This window comes from Echinops telfairi, unplaced genomic scaffold (genome assembly GCF_000313985.2).
Source record: "Echinops telfairi isolate 266 unplaced genomic scaffold, ASM31398v2 ScPeMD7_7424;HRSCAF=8462, whole genome shotgun sequence".
In the NCBI taxonomy this organism is placed as follows: domain Eukaryota; kingdom Metazoa; phylum Chordata; class Mammalia; order Afrosoricida; family Tenrecidae; genus Echinops; species Echinops telfairi.
The window spans coordinates 88,720,170-88,741,773 of record NW_022111324.1 but is presented as its reverse complement, the minus strand read 5'-3'; the positions used below and the strand labels follow the sequence as shown (position 1 = coordinate 88,741,773).

Genomic DNA, 21,604 nt, shown 5'->3' with positions numbered 1-21,604 from the left:
GGCAGCCGCCGAGGCGGAGGCCGGGAAGGAGGAGCTGTTGGCCCGCTCGCAGCTGTACCGAGAGAAGTCCAACATGTACCCGCCAAGCAACACCCCCGGCGAGGGACTGAGCCACGGGGGCGGCCTGCGGCCCAACGGGCAGACGAAGCCGCTGCCGGCGCTGAAACTGGCGCTGGAGTACATCGTGCCGTGCATGAACAAACACGGCATCTGTGTGGTGGACGACTTCCTGGGCCAGGAGACCGGCCTGCAGATCAGCGAGGAGGTGCGGGCCCTGCACGACACGGGCAAGTTCACGGACGGGCAGCTGGTCAGCCAGAAGAGCGACTCGTCCAAGGACATCCGTGGCGATAAAATCACCTGGATCGAGGGCAAGGAGTCCGGTTGCGAAACCATAGGGCTGCTCATGAGCAGCATGGACGACTTGATCCGCCACTGTAACGGGAAGCTGGGCAACTACAAAATCAATGGCCGGACGAAAGTAAGTGTGTGCGTAGGGTTTGCACTGGATGCCGCTTAACTCAGTGCGCCACCTCCGCACGCGTGCGGCGCAGCTGCCTAGGTCTGGAGCGGGATTTCGCTCAGTTCTTGGTGTAAGTCTTTTCTCTGTAGCCAGCTAATCGTTAGTGCCCCTCAAAGGCAGAGGACCCAGCCCCTGTATAAAGTGTATCTAGTTCGCTCCATTCTCTCTATCCACTTTTTCCCATTTAGTTCTTGCTTGCAGGCATTACCATCAGGTTGCGTGGTTTTGGAGTTAAACTCTGCAGACCTCCAATTTGCGTCGAAAGTTTTTCATTCTTCAAGGGCACTATCAATTGCAAATTAACCCTACTGGAGTCTTAACCCCCCAAGGCCAGTATTAGAGTACTACCCCTAGCAAGTGCCTTGCGTTTGCCTAAACTCTTACATTTCCTAAAGTGCTTGAACCATTCTTCAGATTCCGATTAATAGAGGCCAAAATTGGTGTCTAAGTAAGAATCTGCCAAGTAGTCACAAAAAATCCATTTAAAATAAACATTTAACCTAAGAACACCTTGTCTTCTGGAAGAACCTAGCAACTCCCCTGGCCCTCATCCTCCTTGTCCCTTTGGCTGAAACTCACTACAAAACAGAGAAGAAAGTATTTTCATTACCAGATGGCTCAGGCTAGGTAGGCTACCTTTTTAGACAAGGTTTCCTTTATTTGCTCTCATCATCTAATCCCTCTGTTTTTCAAGAGTTCTTTTGTAGTTTCCTGGAAAAATACATGGGATTGGAGAGGCAGGATTTATTTTAACCTCTCAATTCATTAAGATAATTTGTTTCTCTTTGCCAACAAAAGTTTCAGGTCCTACCTAGTCCTGTCTGTCTGCCCTCCCTCCCTCGCTGATTATGGTAAACACTAGCCTCTTTCTTCTTTCATGTTCTCTCTTGAAGCCCTTTTTCACTTAACTTTCCAGATCTAAATCTTTTCTTTGTACCCAGCTCCTCCATGCTCTAACCCTGCTGCTCCTCCACCCATCTCCACCAGCAATCTCTGCCAGGCTGTGACTTTTGAGATCTTGTTTGGGGAGCTAGTTGTACGAGGATGTCTGTACACAGTGAAACCCTTGCCAATATTTCTTTTGTGTGTGTCAGAACATCTTATCTATGGAGTCCCATTATGTGGGACTCCCATACTGCCTGAAAGACTGAGTATAAGCAATATCAAAAGGGCTGAACTGGAACATTTCGCAGGAGGAAAGACACTGTGAAGTCTAATTTGCATGTTGCCACTTCAATGTTGGATGAAAGGCACTTGTCTTACTATCATGTGGTCTCAAATAAGTGAACAGTTGTTTAATATTCAACTAAAAGAACAAAGTGGTCTGATTAAACCGCAGCCTTGCTGGTCTTTAAGATTTTCACTGATATAAAAAACACTTTGTAACGGAACAAATCTGAATATGGTCACAAACAGGAGCTAGCTTGGGGGAATAATCAAGGGCTTTGAAGATGGACCACAGTATGTAGTGGGCATGCAAGCCTAAGCTGGAACCATGAGGAAGACAATATTCTAAATCATCTTTACTCTTTCTTTAGTTAATTTAGCTTTTCAAATTAAGATCAGTCTTCATTCTCTTACCTTTCCGTGTCTACCTGCCCTTCCCAGGAAAGGGTTCTTAGAACTGTTGCTTCTCACAGAGAGGTTTAGAAAATAATCATCCCCTTCCTAGTTGTTGAAGGAAATAGGAGTTGAGGTTTCAATCCCTTGACTACACATATCATCATGTGGTAAGGGATGAGTAAAGGAAGAATGGATTTAAAACTCTTTAGATGTTAGCCTACGTTTACATCAATTTGGGGGACATTATTTTAAATATGAGTACTCTTAGGGAATCCCTTTCATTGTACTACTTGGCTGAGTTTTCCGTTATCATGTTTCATTCTGCAATTTAAGTACAGGCAGTCCCTGGGTTAAGAAGGAGTTCCGTTTCTCAATATGTCTTTTAAATTGAATTTGTGCTGAAGTCAGAACAGTTAAGTAAATTGATGAGCTGACCCCAGCTAATCAAATGTTTGTCCTAGTATATAATGTACCTTTCTATGCATAAAAACACTAAAGAAATCCTTCCTGTTGCACTGAAATATCTGAAATATAATAATACAGGAATAATAATGCTTTGCACAAGTTACAAAGGATCACCCATGTGTTATTATGAAAAGTTATATGTTCTTTGCTTTATCTGGGTTATTTTTTACATACTGGTTACACATAAATTTGACATTCTTAACGCAGTGACTTCTTTTATCCCAAAGAGGCCGGGATGCTTGCGTTAGGAGAGTGCGAAGGCCCTCAGAACATCAGCTCTTATGTACTGAGCAACCATCTTGTGCAGGAACCGGTGTAGACTCCATACAGATATGATCACAATCTTTTCAATAATCCTGTGAATTAGGTAGTATTATTCATAATTCACATTTTGGGAAAATTTCAGTGTAGACTTGCCATGACATATTAGTCAAGCCGAGATTCAAACTTCAGGCCATTCAGATAAATGTTAAGTCCTATGCTTCTTCCTACCAGGCTACATAGGTAGGACACTAGATGAGAAAGCGTACATTATCAGGCATACTACTGGCTCTAAAATTTGGGAATATTTTGTTGAAAAGGGGGTGAATAGCATCATTGTATATAAGTAATTATCCTCTATGATTGATTTATTAACTTTCCGATGACTATACAATGTGGTTAACATTGGGCTGTTAACCACAGTGGCAGCAGTTCAAAACCCCTAGACACTCTGTGGGAGAAAGATGAGGCTTTCTACTTCTGTAAATAGTTACAGTCTCAGAAACTCAGTAGGGCAGTTCTGCCCTGCCATCCAGGGTCATGATGAGCAAGAATTAACTTGATGGCAGTGAGTTTGGTTTTTGGAGTTTTCGTATAATGTTTATTTCAGGTAGTGGTTTAAAAAGCCATTTTGTTTTTATGTACCTGACTCATATTTAAGTCTTTAAAAAAGAAAAACAAACCCAAACCTACTGCTGTCAAGTTGGTTTCAACTCCTAGTGACCCTAGGTAACACAGTTAAACTGCTCCATGGTGTTTCTGAGGCTGTACATCTTTAAGGAAACAGACTACCTCCTCTGCCTGCAGAGCAACTGATGGGTTTAAATGGCTGACCTTTCAGTTAAATGGCCTAACATTTCACCTAAACCACTGTTCCACCGAAACCCAAAACCATGTTCACTGACATCAGTTTGACACAGACTCACAGTGACCCTCGAGAACAGGGTGGGACCGCCCCTGTGAGTTTCCAAGACTAAAACTCCTTATGGAAATAGAAAGTCCCGTCTTTCTCCTGCAGAGTGGCTGGTGGTTTTTGAACTGCTGACCTTATGGTTAGCAGCCCAGTATGTAACCACTACACCACCAAGGCTCTTTAATTATGTATAACTCTTAAGGAATGGTAGAATATTATGTGTAATTGCAGAGAGGGTCTTTCACTTGTCATTTTTATCCTTCACAACATTGTAGTGATTTAAAAAGTAACTTGCCTCAAAGTAGGTACCAAAACCCGTTGCTGTGAAGTCCATGGCAAAAAATGGCAACCCCAAGTTTGTCAGAAAACTATGCTCTATAGGCTTTTAAGTGGCTGATTTTTCAGAAGTAAATGGTCAGGTCTTCTGTGGTGCCTGGGAGTAGTTGCAAACCTCCAACCTTTCAATTAGTAACCGAGTATATCAACTCTTCGTACCATCCAGGGCCTCCTGGAGGTATAGGTAGTAGTATTATCCTTGTGTATAGGTTAGGGAAGTCTGCCTGGTGCCTGGTGGGTTGTAGAAATCACAGATGACTTGAAGGAAGAAGACAAGGAATGAGGATTATGAATAAATGTTGAACTTTTCTGTTGGGGTTTTTCTGCAGAAAAGAGATTGAGGTCCCGTACATCTGATTTTTAGAATTTAAAGATATTGTGTTAAAGTGTACACAAAGAAAAAAGTAAATAAGATAGATTGGAATCAATAGCAAATTATATTCCTAAAAATTTTCATTACTATTGCAGCTAATTAGCTGTGGCTGATTGTAGGTTGTAGAACAAAGAATAGGACAAAAAATGCAGGTATTTTATTAGTGGTTCCATAGAAATGCACTAACAATCCTCTTAGACTTTAAAAGTAAAGCAAACAAGACTCCTTCTCTAACTACTTCCACTTTCTTTATACTATTTGCATCCAAAATATACAAACTGAAAGTGCTTGTTTTTAATTATTTAATGGGTATATCCTCATTTAAGATCAAAGTCAGCTATTCTGTGTTTCAGAAGGCTGAAAACACAAAAACTGAAGTAGTTCTGTTAACTATGAAGGTGCATTTGGAAAGATGCGTGTGAACTGGAAGAATATTAGGTTGAAATGGTACCAAGTTCAGTTCTATAGGAAAACATTTTGTATAGTTAATTATTTTTATTCTAAAGGAATTTTATTTTAAAGTTTTTTGAGGGTCATATTTCAGATTTACAACTTCATTGTTATGTACTATACTATATACTAAAGCTTCATTTTTATCTTCACATTGGGCTGTGATGCGCAAGGCCCGCAGTTGGAAACCACCAGATCTCCCTGGGAGAAAGACAGGGGTTTCTACTCCCATAAAGAGTTATAGTCTTGGAACTCCCCAGGGGCAGTTCTACCCTGTCTTGTAGGGTTGCTGTGAATCAGAATTGACTCGATGGCTGTGAGCTTGGTTTTGTTCCTTATACTGTATACTCATTCACTGCCATTGCATCGATGTTGACTCATAGTGACCCTATAGGAAAGAGCAGAACATGCCCCTTTGAGTTTCCGAGACTGTAACTCTTTATGGGAATAGAAAGCCCTGTTTTCTCCCGTGGAGCGGCTGGTGGTTTCGAACTGCTGACCTTGAGGATCGCATATGCTATTAAATAGTATGTATTTTATGTGTATAGTACATAGATTAAAATGGACTATATACTAGTATATAGCACGAGGAGCCCTGGTGGAGTAGGGGGTTACTTGTTGGGGTGCTAACTGTTAGATCAGCTGTTTGAAATCACCAGCTACTCTGCTCCAGTAAATAGTTAACAGTCTTAGAAACTCACAGGGGCAGTTCTATCTTCCCCTATGGGTACCTGTGAGTCAGCATCGACTTCATAACGTTCCTTGAGAATTAAACTAATTTGCTATACAAAATGCCCTACAAAACTGAATTTGGTTCCAGTGCAACCTATTTTTCTTTCATTTCACAAGTATCTCTCTCTTCACAGTGGGCTGCTAACCCCTAGGTCAGCCTTTTGAAACCATCAAAGAGTTACAGTCTCGGACACCCACAGAAGCAGTTTTTCACTCTGTCCTGTAGGGTTGCTATGAGTTGGAATTGACTGATGGCAGTGAATTTGACACTTAGTAAGCCACAAAAATAACCTACAAAACCTAGTCACATGGAAGGAAAGTAGAAGAATGTTTATGCTGCTGTTAGATCTGAGTTGGATCCAGGATCTGCCGTTAGTCTTTTAGCCTTTCTGCGTCTCCAGTGTTTCACTGTAAAATGGTTTTAAAGGGCGCATGTCTTTTCTGGCTCTCGACTTTCTGACTTCTAATAGTTCTGTGCTTTCCCTGCCTTTTATCCCATCTTATAAATTGGAGGAAAAAAGAGAATGAGCATTTCTTTTTTGGTCTAACCACTGCCTCTAACCCTGCCTCTAACCTTACCTATGTACATGCATATACATTAAACAACAACAGTGACACCCCAGGAAATTAGTTGTTAAATGATTTGTTCACGGTCATAGAGATGGTAGTGACAAACTGACATTAATTCAGCTCACCTTTATTTCTGCAATTTTACGCTGCATTTTTACCCCTAATCACGTTTTATTGTGCTTTTGGTGAAGATATATAACAGTATTGGTTCAGATCCTACAATTTCTCCACAAGTTGTTTGGAGATCTTGTTTACATTCTTCACAATACACTTTTTTTTAGCAGCTTTGTTGACATGAACAGTAGTTCATATATCATAAAATTCAATGGTTTAACCATATTAAAAAGTTCTGTAATCATCACCATAAACATTTTAGAACTTCTTAAAATTCATATATTCATTATTATCTCTCCATTACCTCCCCATCTCCCCTGCCACAAAATATCCATAAGAAAAAACTATAGAAATCAGTAATTCACATATTGTGGTCTAAAAAGCTGGACAGTACTTGTATAATTTCATTTTCTCAACAGTATTTTAAATTTCATACTACTGGCTAAACTATTGATACTATCAGTAGAATTACTTTATGCCCACAGGGATGATTTATAATATTCTCCAGTAAAATGATTATGCTGTCTCGAAAATGAACAAGGAACATAGACAGACCATAGAAATAAGAATAGATTTTGGGCTCACACTTAATTATAGCCCAAATCTGACAACAACTAGTGCTTATGACATAACCCTACATGATACTCCACCTCAAGGAGTGATCACTGAAGATACAGATGCTGTACGTGTGGTGAAGAAATGAGATGGTGCCTGGATAGCAGAGTAGTGCCTGCAGTCTTAAAAGCCTTGTCTCAAAACAAGTAGCATCCAAGTGAGGTGTCCACTAAGTCCACATTGAAGAAGTAAACCAGCCCGTGTGATCAAAGGATTGTGAATAATAAAAAACAAATCCAGAAGGCGGAATGGTATCAGAGCTTAAATTCTGGACACCCAGGTTTACAGAAGGCTAGATGACAGGGGAAGTACAAAATATATTTGCAGGGTACCCACCAGGGTTAAGCCTTTCCATAGCGTGGAGATGTGAATAGCCTTGCTCTTTGACAAGTCGGTTACAGCAGATGTTGTTGGGTTAAAATTTAACATTTTCTCTTTGGCCCACTTTAAATTTGTTACAGTTTTAAATATTTTCTGGGGTTTTTTATTGAGGTTTTTCTCTATTTTATCTTGTCATTGTTGTTGAGCTTTGTTTGTTTCTTGCTTTTTTGTTTGTTTTGTTTTAATATAGTTGAAGTCTAGGACAGTCAAATCTATGGAATCAGTGCCTGGATTGATAATTACCGAGGAACATGGCAGGAGAAGTCATTGTTGTTAGGTTTTTTTGTTTTGGGTATGCCTATATATGAAAAGCACTAGGTTCAACTATAAAGACAGTAACTCTGTTAGTAATTTCATTTTAAAAACATATTAGCATATAATTAATATATAATACAATCCTAGAGTTCACTCATATTAAAAAGAGCTGTACAATTATCATAGTCAATTTTAGAGCTCAGCTGTGCTTTTCAAATGCAGGCATACCAAAAACAAAAAACTCCAACAACAGTAACAAAATAAAACACAGAAACCTCAGTCAAAAAGAAACCAGAGAATAATAAAAAACAAGAACAATTTAAAATGGGTCAAACAGGAGAAAAAATGATAGCATGTTAAATTTTATATTAACTACACATGCATTAATCCACTTCCTACTGAATTGAATTTGGCATATTTTATGCTGTTTTTGAGGATATATATATGAACATTTGTAACTTCCTTTTACTTCTCCCTTTTACTCCCTTTGTGATTTTACTGGCTTATCTGACATTCGAGTTTGCATTTTCCTCTTTAAATGTGTAATAGCTTCTAATTTCTATCAAATCCACTGGCATTGAGTGGATTCTGACTCAGCTATGTTGGAAGGGGTAGACCTACCTTTATGGGAGCAAAAAGCCTCATCTTTCTCCCTTGGAGCAACTAGTGGGTTTGAACTGCTAACCTTGTGGTTAGCAACCCAACATGTGACCAACCCACTATGCTACCAGGACTAATTTTGCTAGGTGTTCATTTGAATCTTTTTCTCCCTCTCAAAGTCATTTTCTCAGAAACAGCTTTACCTTCTATTGTTTCCTTCGTAGGAACTGTCATCTCCCTCTGAGTTTTTGATTAGCATGTTACCATGTCCCTAGATCTCCACTCTCCCCCCCCTCCCCAATACCTTATCAGGCTTGGAATCTGTTTATCTGTTTTCCTCTTCCATGTTTTCTGGAGCCTGTGCCATTCTGCTAGATTGATGATATCAGCTTAGTCGTTTTGATTTTTCACGTAGGTCTTTAAAACTACACCAACTGTGGAGTATCTTTCCCTCTCATTCTGGAAACATCGTCCATCACTACAGGATGTTTTCAGGTGATTAATTGCATCATGTTCACAACTTTGCCTCTTATTCAAGCTAAAATCCTTCTTTTTTAAAAAAACTGATCGTGAACCAAGTTTTCTGCAGTTTGCTTCATGCCTACAAGCCTCATATATTTCCTAGTCCAAACTCAAAATGGTTGTGCCACCTTTATGGGATTATTTGCTTGAGGATTGCATTTTATCCAAACCAAATCGCATTTACCGTAATTTTATTTCTGAAGAGCATGGATAATATCTGTAGCTCCTGTTTGATTTTGAAATAGTTATGAATATTTATGAGTTTGGGTCACATTTTCCTTATTGTCCCAGACTTCATACATATACTCTTGTTTTCTCCTTATAGCCTTTGAGCCCTTTTTTGATAAACTTTGTACTCATCTATTTATTTGACAAATGTGTATTGAGTGCCTTCCATGTGCTTGACAAAAAACCTTGTTCATTTAGAGGTGGATTCTCCCATAGGGTAGGTGAAGAGATAGTCAAATAAATGCATTTTCAAAAAATCTAATAATGGATATGTTAGATATGTTAAAAAAATTTAATCAAGGTAAGGTGACAGTGATCAAGAGCTATTCTTTAAGTTGAGATTGATAAGAGAATAAGATGATACCTAATTAGAGACTTAAATAAAGTGAGTAGTGAGTTACTTCGATATGTGCACTCCAGCAGAGGTATGTAACATAACAAATGCAGCAGCTTTACAATGGACTGTGTTCAGTGTCTGGATAGCTCGGGGCTGCTGTGGTTGTAGCCAAGGACGTTTGATAGCAGATGTGATCAGTGATATAGTAAGACAAGAACTCATCAGATTACGTGTAGAGCTGTGCTTTATGGGAGGACATCGGAGACTTTGTGCTAAAAGGTTACTTGGCTGCTGAGTGCTCATTGTAAGAGAACGAGGGTAGACGCAGGAATACCAATCGGGAAATTCTTACATAGATTCTTCACTTCACCTCACGGCTATCAAGTTGATGCCAACTCGTAGTGACCCTTCAGGACAGGGTAGAACTGCCCCATGAGTTTCTGAGACTGCATGGAAGTAGAAAGCCCTTTCTCTTTCCTCAGAGAGCCTCGTGGTTTCAAACTGCTGGCCTTGTGGATCACAGCCCAACTTGTAACCACTATACCACCAGGGAGATTAGTCACTAGACACTGGAGGCTTAAATTAGAGTAGTGTATGGAGTGAAAATTAGTTGGACTTGGGATATATTTTAGGTGTGAGGTATGAGGGGAAGGAAGTTGTCAAGAATGACCGTAAATGATCTAGCTATGGTTAACTGAACATTTGGATAAATATGGATTGGGGTGGAGAATGATGCAGGCAGAATAGAATTTTCAAATTCTCATGGACTGTAGACTTTCTAGAATTCATGGAAACTGGATGAACCTCTGAAAATATTGCCCTGAAATCATTTTTAAACCTGAAATCAGAAGTATCTCCTAAAGTCTTCTTAAAAACAAGCAACAGCCCGGCTTAGGTCCTTGAGTATTGTGCTCTTTCATTATCTGTCTAACATGGGATCCAGTTGATTACAGCAACTCCAAAGATTAGATAGGAAACTTAGCGGGGCAGTAACTGTATGTGAATGATGGAGGAACAGCTCCGAAAAGGAGGGTGAAAATGGTTACACAACTCAAATAATGTGATCATTGTCACTTGTAGTTGTAGGAAATGTTGAATTGATGCATGTTGTCTATATATATTCTGAATAACAACAAAATAAAATGAAAAAACAAACAACAAATATTGACCTCAAGAGTTTTGTCTTGAACCATTCGAAGGAGATAGTTACTGTTTTATCTTGTTCCAACTCTTCTGCTTTTTCTCTCTGACCACGGTTTTTCAGTTTCCAACATGTCCTTGCCAAATCTACAGGGGAAAAAATATATCCTTCAGATTACCACTTTCTTTCCAATTGGCTCTTCTTGCTGTCGATACTATTGTCCCTACTACCCTTTCCTCTCTTCTCCCTGGCTTTCTCTGACAGCATGCATCAGCTGTCCTGCTGGCCTGCCTATAGGAACTACTAAAAGAACGTGTGTAGCCCTGTTGGTGTTGTCAACAAATGTATCTTCTTTCTTGCATGGACTACTCATGTAAGCTAGTTTGTGGGTATCAACCCGGGTGAAAAGGAATAGTGTTGTTGTTATGTGCTGTTAAGTCACTTTTAAAATTTCATTTTCTGAAATCTAGAAACATTGGAGAAAATGGATGGCTCAACATAAGGCAAGCATAAATTTAGATTCGGCATCAATATAAAGTCAGGTGTTAAACATTTTCACTTATATGCATTGCTGAAAATTACAGAAAATTGGGGAAGGGTGGAATGAACATTAAAAACAATTCCATTGCCTTATCAAACAAATGACTATGTGATATCTTCACATAGTTAGAAGTAAAGAAGAATAGCCTTAATTATAGTTTGTTGTTAATTAACTGCCATCAAATCAGGCCCTGACACATGGTGACCCTATGTATTACAAAGTACAACTCCATAGGCTTTCTTGACTGAATCTTTACAGAACCAGGTTGTCAGGCCTTTTCTTTTGTGGAGTTGATGGATGGGTTTGAAACACCAGCCTTGTGGTTAGCAGCCAATAGCAAATCACTTGTACCACTAGGCTCTTAGAATTATAGTTTAGGGACCATATTTAATTGTCCAAAATGATAACAGACAAATAAGCCCTCCAGTAGAGCCTGACTGGAATACAAATAAAGTACTAACTACCAAGTGGAACTGATAGTACTAATTAGAATCGAGTAGCCAGGATTTTAAACTGGCAAATAGGAAAGAACTAGTTAAGTTTGCAGAATTAGGATATTGACTGTTCACTTGAACTTTTTCTCATCAATACTTGATGCTTTTAACTTTCCTCTGTAAATGGTGGCTAGAAGCTCTAGTTCTGTGGTTTTGTCATGTAAATGTTTGTCTCTACAAGATTAAAATAGTCTATTGACTTGTTAGTGCTATCCTCTGAAATAGATTTCTTCAAAGTGTTAAGATATAAAACTTAGCAACACCCTCCCCCCCTCCCAGCAAGACCATGCTGTAATCAACCACCTCTACCTCTAAAATCTAAAATTATTTACTATCTTGGGTACTAACTTTTCAATGTGTTTTTGATTTTCCCTCAGAGTTTCCTTTTTCCCCTCAACTTCTAAATATTTATTTCTTTTGAAGGAGAGGGAATTCAATGTGCATCAAAATAGAAGGGAGCCAAATTGCAAACTCTATGCCCTCCCTTGGGAGGGGGTTCCTCACCCACTGTGCATGCCTTCATTTTCTTCAGGCCCCCAGCAGAGGCCCAGAGCTTTTGCCAGAGGTAGTTCTTCAGCTGGGGCAAGTCTCGCTGTGACTCCAGTTCCTCAAAGGGCAGCAACAGGAACTGGAAGCCCATCAGGCCAAGGTGTCGTCCTCTCAGGGTCTGAGAGCTTAGCAGCACCCTGCCATCCTGGCAGCAGTGCCAGTGTTTCCTGCAGTTGCAGCAGCCTGATTACCCTTTGGGTAGAGTTTTGGGTAGTAGGGTGTAAGGCAGCCTAACCTTGATGACAGGACTGTGGTGGATAAGGTAAGAAGAGATCTTGCGCTCCCTGGAAGCACAGTACCATTGCTTACACACAGCAGGAAGTCTGTCCAGTAGCCTGGAGACACAGTCAGGCCCTGGTGGTACTTCTCCCCAACAGCTGGTGCAGCCCCTCAGCTACTATATCCTTGTGACTGTGTTTGCAACAGGCATGGCTAGCGGAAGATGGGCACTGCTGCCTCCTGGGTAGGCAGAGACCCCGGTATCCTGGGAGTTCCAGCTCCACAGCTGTGTTGAGCAGGGAGAGGTAGAAACACCCTGAGTGTGCGGCACACCACTGACAGAGTTGATGAAACCTGGTAAGAAGACAAAATGCAGGGCTCTGAAGGGCAGGCACCATAACTGGCATAGTGACATCGATATGTTGACAGCATCCAGATGTGCCACCCCTCTCTGAGCCAGTATCTACTCAAGACAGGACATGTACTGCTGTTCCAGAGGCAATAGTTCAGCTGCCAAAGGGTAGAACCAACTTCTGTATCACCTTGCTATTGAGCTGGGCTTTCTGGACAGCCAGGAAGTAAGTAATGGCCTCCAGAGGCGTGGGCTCCCACAACCCTTCATGGGCTAGGTGCTGGGCCAGGAGCACCACTCCATGAGGCATTAATTCCTTTGGTTTTGCCTCAGCTGGGCTGGGTATCAGATGCTGCTGTCGACACCACAGGAAATGGGGGCAGCTCAGAGCAGCTTCCAATCTCTGTCCACCAGGAATGACCCGCTGCAGAGGGGGCGGGGCCAGGGCACAAAAGGGTGGCTACATGACTGAAAGCCAAGTAAGACTGCAGGGTGCAGACATACGTGGATGGTGTGAATGTCAATGGAGGAACAGTTCAGATGCCCAGCCATCGAAGTAGCTCCCCAAGTGTCCTTATTTCAGAAGCCACTGTAGCCCCTGAACAGGGCCCACATGAGTGCCTTCTCTAGCAGGTTAGTACCCCCCTTTATAGACGCTAAACAGCAGGGCTGTTTAGTGAGTAACACAGCCAAGCAGAGGAGATCTGGCCCAAAAGCCGGATTTAAATCATGGAGTTGGGTGAATGGAGACCCTGAGGGGTGGCCATTGTGAGGGCTTTTCCTTCTTTTACTCCCCATTCAGATGGCTTGGAGTCAAGTGGCCCCAGAGTTAGATGCTTGGGTCACCCTTCTGTGTTGACTACTCTTAGTCTTTCCCACCCTGGCCCACTCACTCCTTCAACACAGCATAGTGTTCTCAAAGCAGCACCTTTTATAAAACTATTTCTCATACGCGCCATTTCTTCTCTTTCTCCTAACAAGAATGAAGTAAGCAAGGCTAGCACCTGCTTCCCCATTTCACAAATGGAAAGACCAGTTGTCTCACGGAGACAAAGGGTTTGCATCTGGGGTCATTAATGGAGTTGGTGGTTGAGTCTAATTTGGAGCCCTGGTCAACCTGTAGACCTTACCCTCCTTGGACGGTGGACGGCTGTGCAGTAGGGCAGTCTGGTGTGGCCTTGGGCAAGTGGCTTCATCACTCTGCCCGAGTTTCCTTACATGTGAAATGTAAGTGCATCACCCCCTGGTAAGGCGCCTGTTGAGTCTGAGTGCCTGGCTTTGCACTAGTGTGGGGTCAGTGATATCAGGTCCCCCACACCCACCCAGACCTTGGACAACTGCCCTTGCAAACAGGAATTCTGCCACCCTCCTGTGGCCCACTCCAGCAAGTGTCACCCCTAGAGCACCCCCCAGGCCCTGTGCAGATCGCTCCTTCAGTTGGTCTCTGGACCAAGGAACTGGTTCCCCCTCACTTAGAACCTCCTTATTTGTGTTCCTCTGAGTCTTCCATCCTCTCAACCGCACCCCTCACCCCCAGCATGGCCACCTAGATGCTAGTTCCAGCTAAGTCCTCATACTGCAGAGATGTGACTCCTAAATATAGTTATATATTAATGTTCAATTCTGAGCTCTCATTGTCAGAAGACACATGTATATTGTAAGAAATTTAAAAATTTATTTTTCCTCTAAGTTTGTCTTATATAACTATTGCTGTGTAACAAATCACCCCAAAACACAGTGGCTTAAAAAATATATACTTATCACCACACCATTTCTGTAGATCAGGGATCCAGGCATAGCTTATCTGCATCCGCTGTTTCACTGAAGTCACGGTGTTAGTCTCTGAAGGCTTGGGTGCATAAGGAAGTGGTTGTTGACAGCGTTCAGTTCCTCAAAGGAGTGAGGAGGGCCTCAGCGCTCGCTGGGTGGATCTCTCCAATAGCTTCATCAAAATGTGCAAGCCAAGAGGACTCTCAAGAGTCTTACTACGAGGCAGAGAAGTCCCAGTCTTTTGTAAACTAATCTCGGAAGTGATGTTTCCATCAATTTGCTATATTCCTTTAGTTAAAAACAAGTTCACCAGATACTCAGCTTACACTTAGGGAGAAGGAATTGCACAAGGGTGTAAAGACCAGACACAGGGCTCCGTGGGAGCCATTTTAGAAGTTTATTTGTCACACAGCTTAAGTGCTACATTTTCATTTGCCCACTGCACACATCTACTCCCTTTCTTGATATATATTTTACCTGTAAAGAACAGCACTACAAATTAGACGTTTCTTGGTGACAGAAATGTCCTGTATCTGCATTATCCAATACTGGTGCTGCTGACCTCATGGGACTATTGAGTCTTTGAAATTTGGCTAGTGTGATTGTGAAACTTAATTTTCTAAATCACATTTAATGTAAATTAATGTCCATGTAAATAGTTACCGAGGTAGGACAGCAATCTCAAACACCTGCTTTCATACACATAGCTTAGGTCTAGAATAGTGAATCTGTAAAGATTTTCCCAATTTCTCCTTTTTCCCCCTACTCACCAGAAAAAGCTAGTTCTCTATGGCCTGTGGTTTGAATTCTCTTTTCAATCTAGCTATAGTTTTTTCTCCGTGGGCATGATTTCATGCTCATGGAAACATAGGGTCTTAAGTTAATTTTCCTGTGTTCAAACCCTTGTGCCGTTACGTAATTGCTCCCTGATTTGCAGTAAATTTCCTAACAGTTAAAGCATTAGCTTCCTCATCAGTATAATAAGTGCTAGTAATAGCACTTAACTCAATAAAGTTTATTTGATGACAGGTGGCATAATACAAGAGAAGTGTTCAGCAGATAGTGTTCAATAAATATGACCTGTAATTATAACTACAAGAACTGGTGGTGGCAGGAGGAGTAGTAGTAGTAACAGCCATGGCTTCAGTATTAGGATTTAAGGGAGCCCTGGTGGCCTAGTGGTTATGCACTGGGAAGCTAACCACATTATCAGTAGCTCAAAGTCACCAGGGGCTCCAGGTGAGAAAGAGTTACTTTACTCCTGTAAATAGTTACTCTTGGACAGGGGCAGTTCTACCCTGGCCTCTAGGGTCAGTGTCAATTGGCAGTGACTTGACGATGAGGATCTCTCCATGGCAGCTGTGGAGCACTATTGGACATCATGTGACTAAACGAGCATGATTAAAACTAAACTTTCATTGTGGGTGGGGAGGGGCATTGAAGAGCATTGTATGGTGGGGTGATGGGGAGACAGGTTTAAAATTAGTGCTTTATCTATCTGTGAACTTTGTTCTGTTTTTGAATTATTCAGGGTAGCTCATACGTTCCAGGCATTGAGGATAGCCATGATACCCGTGTGGTCATAATTCTCTCAGTCCTTTTGCTGTCTTGTCTGAGAGGAACAGCTAATTCCGAGTATGGTAGCAGTTTATGCGATACTCTGGGAGCACATCACCTAATTTATCCAGCAGACCAGTAAAGGCTTCCTTGAAGAAACAGTCATTTAGACTGAATGGTGAGCTCTGGAGTAAGTCCATACCAAGTTTTCAATCTGGAAAGAGCATGTTTAGAAAAGTGTTTCCCAAAGTGGGCAATAATGCCTTCTGGGGGACACTGGAGCAATTTGTGGGGGATTGCAAAAGCAAGTGCCTATCCTTTATCTTGTATAATGGGCTATATGAAAAAGTTTTTAATTGTGTTGGGGGGGGTGCTGACTTTTTTTCATTGGTAGACCAAATAAGTTTGAGAACCTATGTTTTAGAGGAACATACTTTTATCAGTATATAGCTTTTACTTAGTCAAAAATTATTTCATATATCTAGCTTTTATTGTGGTAAATATATATGTAAATCTATCATTTCAATATTTCTTACAGGTACGAGTCACTGTCATTATGCTTATCAAGTTGTACAACCATCACCATAGCCTGACTCCAAATTTCCCATCACTCTTGATAGAAGCATAGTGTCTTCTACTCAGTGAGTCTCCTTTCCCTCCTACGTACCCTAGTAACCACTAATAAACCTTGGTCTCTGAATATTTGCATATTCTATATATATCACGTAACTTACTGCCATCGAGTCGATTCTGACTCAGGGATCCCTGGTAATATAGTGGTTATACATTGGACTACTAACCGTAAGGTCAGAAGTTCAAAACCAGTAGCTGGTCTGCAGGAGAAAGACAGGCTTTCTACTCCTGTAAAGAGTTACAGTCTTGGAAATCCACAGGGATAGTTCTCCTCTACCCAGTAGGGTTGCCATGTCACATAAGTGAGCTCATGTAATATTTGTCCTTTTGTGACTGGTTTAGGAGCCTTGGTGGTGTAGTGCTTATGCATTGGGCTGAGATCTGCATGGTTAGCGGTTTGAAACCACCTGCAGCTCTGCAGGAGAAAGACTGGGCTTTCTATTCCTGTAAACAGTTTAGTCTTAGAAACCCACAAGGGGTCACTATGAGTCAATATTGACTCGATGGCAATGAGTTTTTAATTTATTTCACTCAGAATAATGTTTTCAAGTTCGTTCATGTTATAACATGTATCAGGACATTTGTCTTCATGGCTGTGTAATATTCCATCTTATGTATGTACCACATTTTATTTTTCATTCATTCATTGAGTATTTAGGGTCTTTACATCTTTGGGGTACTGTGAATAGTATAGCAATGAACAGTGGTGTACAAGAACCTGTTTTCATTCCTGCTTTCAATTCGTTAGGGCATAGATGTAGGAGCAGAATTGCTGAGTCATATTGTAATTCTAAGTTTAACTATTTAGGAATTGCTGACCTGTTTTCCCGTAGTGAGTATTGAGGGTTCCAGTTTCTCCAAATCCTCACAAACACCTGTTGCTCTGTTTTTTAATCATAGCCATCTTAGTGTAAGTGAATGATTGCTCCTTGTAATTTTGATTTGCATTCCTCTAGGGGCAACTGCGTTGAGCATCTTTTCATGTGCTTGTTGGCTATTTGTATTTCTTCAGTGGAGCATCCGTTTCAGTCCTTTGCTTGTTTGTTTTTTTTTTTGATTGAGCTGTTTTGATTACTACTGCTACATTCATGTTTCTCATTCCTATTTATATTTTACTATTAACCCAATTTTTTTGTTTATTTTTAATTTTGATTGAGATGAAAGTTTGCGGGGCGAATCCGTTTTCCATTCTACAATTCCTATACATTTTGTTGAATACCATTGATTACAATTCTTATCATGGAATGGAGCCCATCACACTTTCTCCGTCTGTTACCCATTTCTTTTGTTGTTGCTTTTTGTTTTTTTTTCTGTTACCCATTTCTAATCTCCTTCCGACCACCTGAACTTTGTGTGGAAAATAATACTGCCCTTTTAATCTCGAACTGTTGATTGTTCTTAGGAGTGCATACCTGGTGTTACTGTTCACCTACGGACCTTTCTTTTCTTTGGCTGAAAGTTGAGCCAAGGTCTGAATTCATTTCCAGGCTTGAAGTTGGAATAAGGGTGATCTTGGTGTTCCATCAGTTTCTATCTGACCAGTGAATCTGGTCTTTTGCGTTCGGCTCCATATTTATCTCCGACCCTATCCAAGACTTTCTTATGTGACCCCTTTCAAAGCATCTACTAATGGTAGCCAGCCACCATCTAATCCTTTTGCTCTAGGGCTGTTAACCCATTTTCATCTCTGGCCAGGACTACTTACTGTAAAAGCTTCTTTTTTCCCCTTCAATTTTTTATTGTAAATTAGGTAGGTTTACATTAGAACATCAACTGTACATTCAGTAACTTAAATTACTAATCAGCACCCTAATACTTTACCCTCCACCCAATTTTTATTTTCATTTCTCCCTCCTGTGGACTATTATCTTCCCATTACACTCAATAAACACCCATCTACAATCTAGCCAGTTGCTTTCTCTTCCAATATCTCATTCTTTGGAATGAAAGTCTTAATCTTAGTGTTTACTATATATTTCCCCTTCAAACAGTAGTCTCCAGCGTGATGTTCTCCAGGTCTACCCATGTCATGTCATGGGGTGGGTGCTTCATGGTTTCATCATTATTTTTAGCAGTGCATGGTGCTCCATTGTGTGTATACACTAGAGTTTCTTTATCCATTCTTCCACTGACGGGTGTTGTAGCTTTCTTTTCCAGTCTATTCTCACTGCTGCCCTTGATTTTATAATTCCAAAGCATAGATCTGATCATGTCATTCTTCATCTTAAAAAATAATAGTTGCCTCCAAAGTCTTGATATGATACAATATGCTAGTTTATTTAAAGCATTTCATTTCCTGTCTTGTACTTTTTACTACAGCCATAGGAGCCTACTAAAAGATTTTTTGTCCCTGCATTCATTTACTATCTCTGAATTCCCACAGTTCTTTCCTTGTGGGAAAGTGACAGAGAAGTTTCGTAAACTTGCTTCTTGTCCTAATCCCTCTCAGCAGGATTACAGCTCTATCCTGTCTGTTGCTGCTTCCTCTCACTGGCAGAACACTTTTCACAATGGTGTGTTTCCTCTCTTGTTTCTTCTGATTGTGAGCCACTTGAGGATAGGAATTTGTTCATGTTGGTATTCTCAGCTTCTTGCATCAGTCACAAAGTATTTGGTTTCTCACTGCTTTTTCAGTTACACTCTAATCGAAACTTTAATAACTTTATCTCAGATTATTATACAATATTATTTTCCCCTTAATTTACTGTCCATGTACCATCCATATCTATCTTATAAGGATAGCAATATTTTAGAAACTTATTCAACTATGTTCAGAGACTTATTTAAATAGGACACAATTTTATTATGCACTTAATGCTCATCAACAAATAATGTAGCCATTCTTTGTCTTTGCTCCTTGAAAGGTAACCGCTGAAAGGAGCCCTGGTGGCCCTGTGGGTTAGAGGCTGGGTTGCTAGAAAGGTAACCGCTGGTTTTGCCAAACTGCCCCTCTCTTTATTTCTCCCACTCTTTCATGTCACAACATCTGTGATTTTTTTAAGTAGTTTACTTTTTGCTCCTGTATCTCTGCCCTAGCAATTCAAATCTTACATCTCCTATAGGATCTCTCTTAAATTGCCATCCTTAAACTGACCTATCTTTTATCAAAAAATTTACACATTTTATTCCTGATGTGTTTCTCCAGAAAGTTATAAGGGGAAGCAAAGTATTTTATGTTATTCTGTCCTTTGTAGAACACATTTTACTTTCTGTTATTTACTATGTAGTAACACATGTTGAATTCCCTCAGCAGTGCTTTTGCCCCTAACATCACCTCTGCCTTACCATCTTTCCATTTACCAAATACCTAAGGAAGCGATTGGACTTTTTCGCTATGAGGCTGCATGCCCATAGGTCAGCCCTTCTTTCGATGTTTACATGCTATTTCTAGACTCTCTTTTCCAGATAAAAATAACCCAGGCCAACATGGCCTTAATTACTTTTAACTTCAAGTTCTGGGAGAAAGGTCTGCCCTGAAGGTGACATGAAATCTTATGCCATTGCCTAGACTAGAAGTGAGTTGGTCAGGTTATGGATTATAGTTGAATCTTGCTCATTTCTCAAGGGGAGGAGACTTGCGTATCTTACCTCTCTCACCCCATCCGTAGCATGAGAATTCCCAGGAAGCCTGTATCATTTCTAATTGAAGCAACCTAATGGACACGGTATTTCAAGTCATCTTTATATTCTCTTTCACATGCCCTAAAAGAGAAAAGCGTCTGGCTATTAAGCAGACGCAAAGTAAAGTGTTAAACTTCTAAAATGATTATTATGTTCATTTGTCAACTCCAAATCACGGACACCCCACGCGTGTCAGAGTAGAACTGTTCCACAGGTTTTTGTTTCTTTTTCTAAAAACACTTTTCCATTGTGAATTGGGTGATGGTTTACAGAGCAACTCACTATTCCATTCAACAATTCATACACATTTTATTTCATGCCATTGATTGCAATTCCCGCCATGCTACAAGGGAGTGCATACCTTCCTAGTGTTATTGTCCCAGAAAAGAGCCAGGGAGTGAATCGAGTTCCAGGCCTGAAGGATGACTAAGGGTCTTGAGGGGCGGGTGGTGGTGATGGAGTCCAATCAAATAGTGGCTTCTGAGAGGATCTGGCTGGCTAGTGAAATTGAAGGCAGAGAAATTGAGCAAAGAAGGTTATGGCAACTTCCCTTAGTGAGTTCTAAAGGGGTCACCTGGATAGATTTTCTTAAAGGACATGGGGTGTTATTTTGAATAACTTTAAGGAACATTGAGAACTGCCCTGGGGAGAAAAAGGCCAAGAAATCTGTGCTGAGGAAATGTATCGCCTCCTTTTTTGAGGGTAGCAAACACTATTCAACAAAACTTCCTTAGGGAAAGCTTACCCCATCTCTCCTACAACCTAGATCTTGCCTCTTGAGGCTTCTTTTTGTTCCCCAAACTCAAAGAACATTTAAAAGGAACACAACTTGATGATGTCAGAATTACCATTTCAATTAAGTGTGTAAATCAAAGAACAGACTCCTTGGGGGAAGGGTTAGAGAGATGGAAATATTGCCTTTGTATCTAGACGGAGGATATGTTTAAAAACAGTAGCTTCACATTTTAATATTTTTGCTTAATAGATGTGTCCCAGATTTGTGGCAATACTTTAAAAATACTTATAAGACAGTGTTTAAAAATTATTACTATTTTGCTACGAACTTCTTTATGAATCTAGTAAAAACTATGGAATTTCTTTTCCTAAAAGTAGACAAAGTTTTGCTTAAAATAAAGTCCGTTCATAGGCCCCCAGGTTAAAAATTCCTGTTCTGAAAACAGCAAAGCAAGAAACATTTTAAAGCCTTTTGTGGAAGATTATGGTAGAGTGATGTTTCTTTCTGTATTTAGTTGGAATTCTCTTGTCATATCTATAGAACTAGACTTTAAGTTTTTCCCTTAGTAATGGTCATCAATTTAAACTATAAAGTTTTAGAATATAAAAAGTAAAACTTAAAACTGTTGTTACATACACGCTTCAGAAAAATGTTAAAGCTTACAGCATCTGGCTATCGACTGAAGTTAAATTAACCTAGTCTGTTAGTTGCCTCTGGGTAGATTCTGACCTATGATGATGCGTGTGTGCAGAA

The 21,604-nt window shown here is 40.5% G+C and overlaps 1 protein-coding gene and 1 pseudogene across 1 annotated transcript in view; one reads left to right on the top strand and one right to left on the bottom strand.

Annotated features, from left to right (window-relative positions):
* Positions 1-6: 6 nt before the first annotated feature.
* The window catches only part of EGLN1 (egl-9 family hypoxia inducible factor 1), a 69,615-nt gene continuing 48,017 nt past the window's right edge, over positions 7-21,604 (top strand). Inside the window, exon 1 of the mRNA XM_030887747.2 lies at positions 7-481. Coding sequence (XP_030743607.1) covers positions 74-481 — 408 coding nt within the window. The 5' untranslated portion in view covers positions 7-73. The remainder of the gene's footprint in view (positions 482-21,604) is intronic.
* Positions 11,848-14,843, bottom strand: LOC105979488 (annotated as a pseudogene).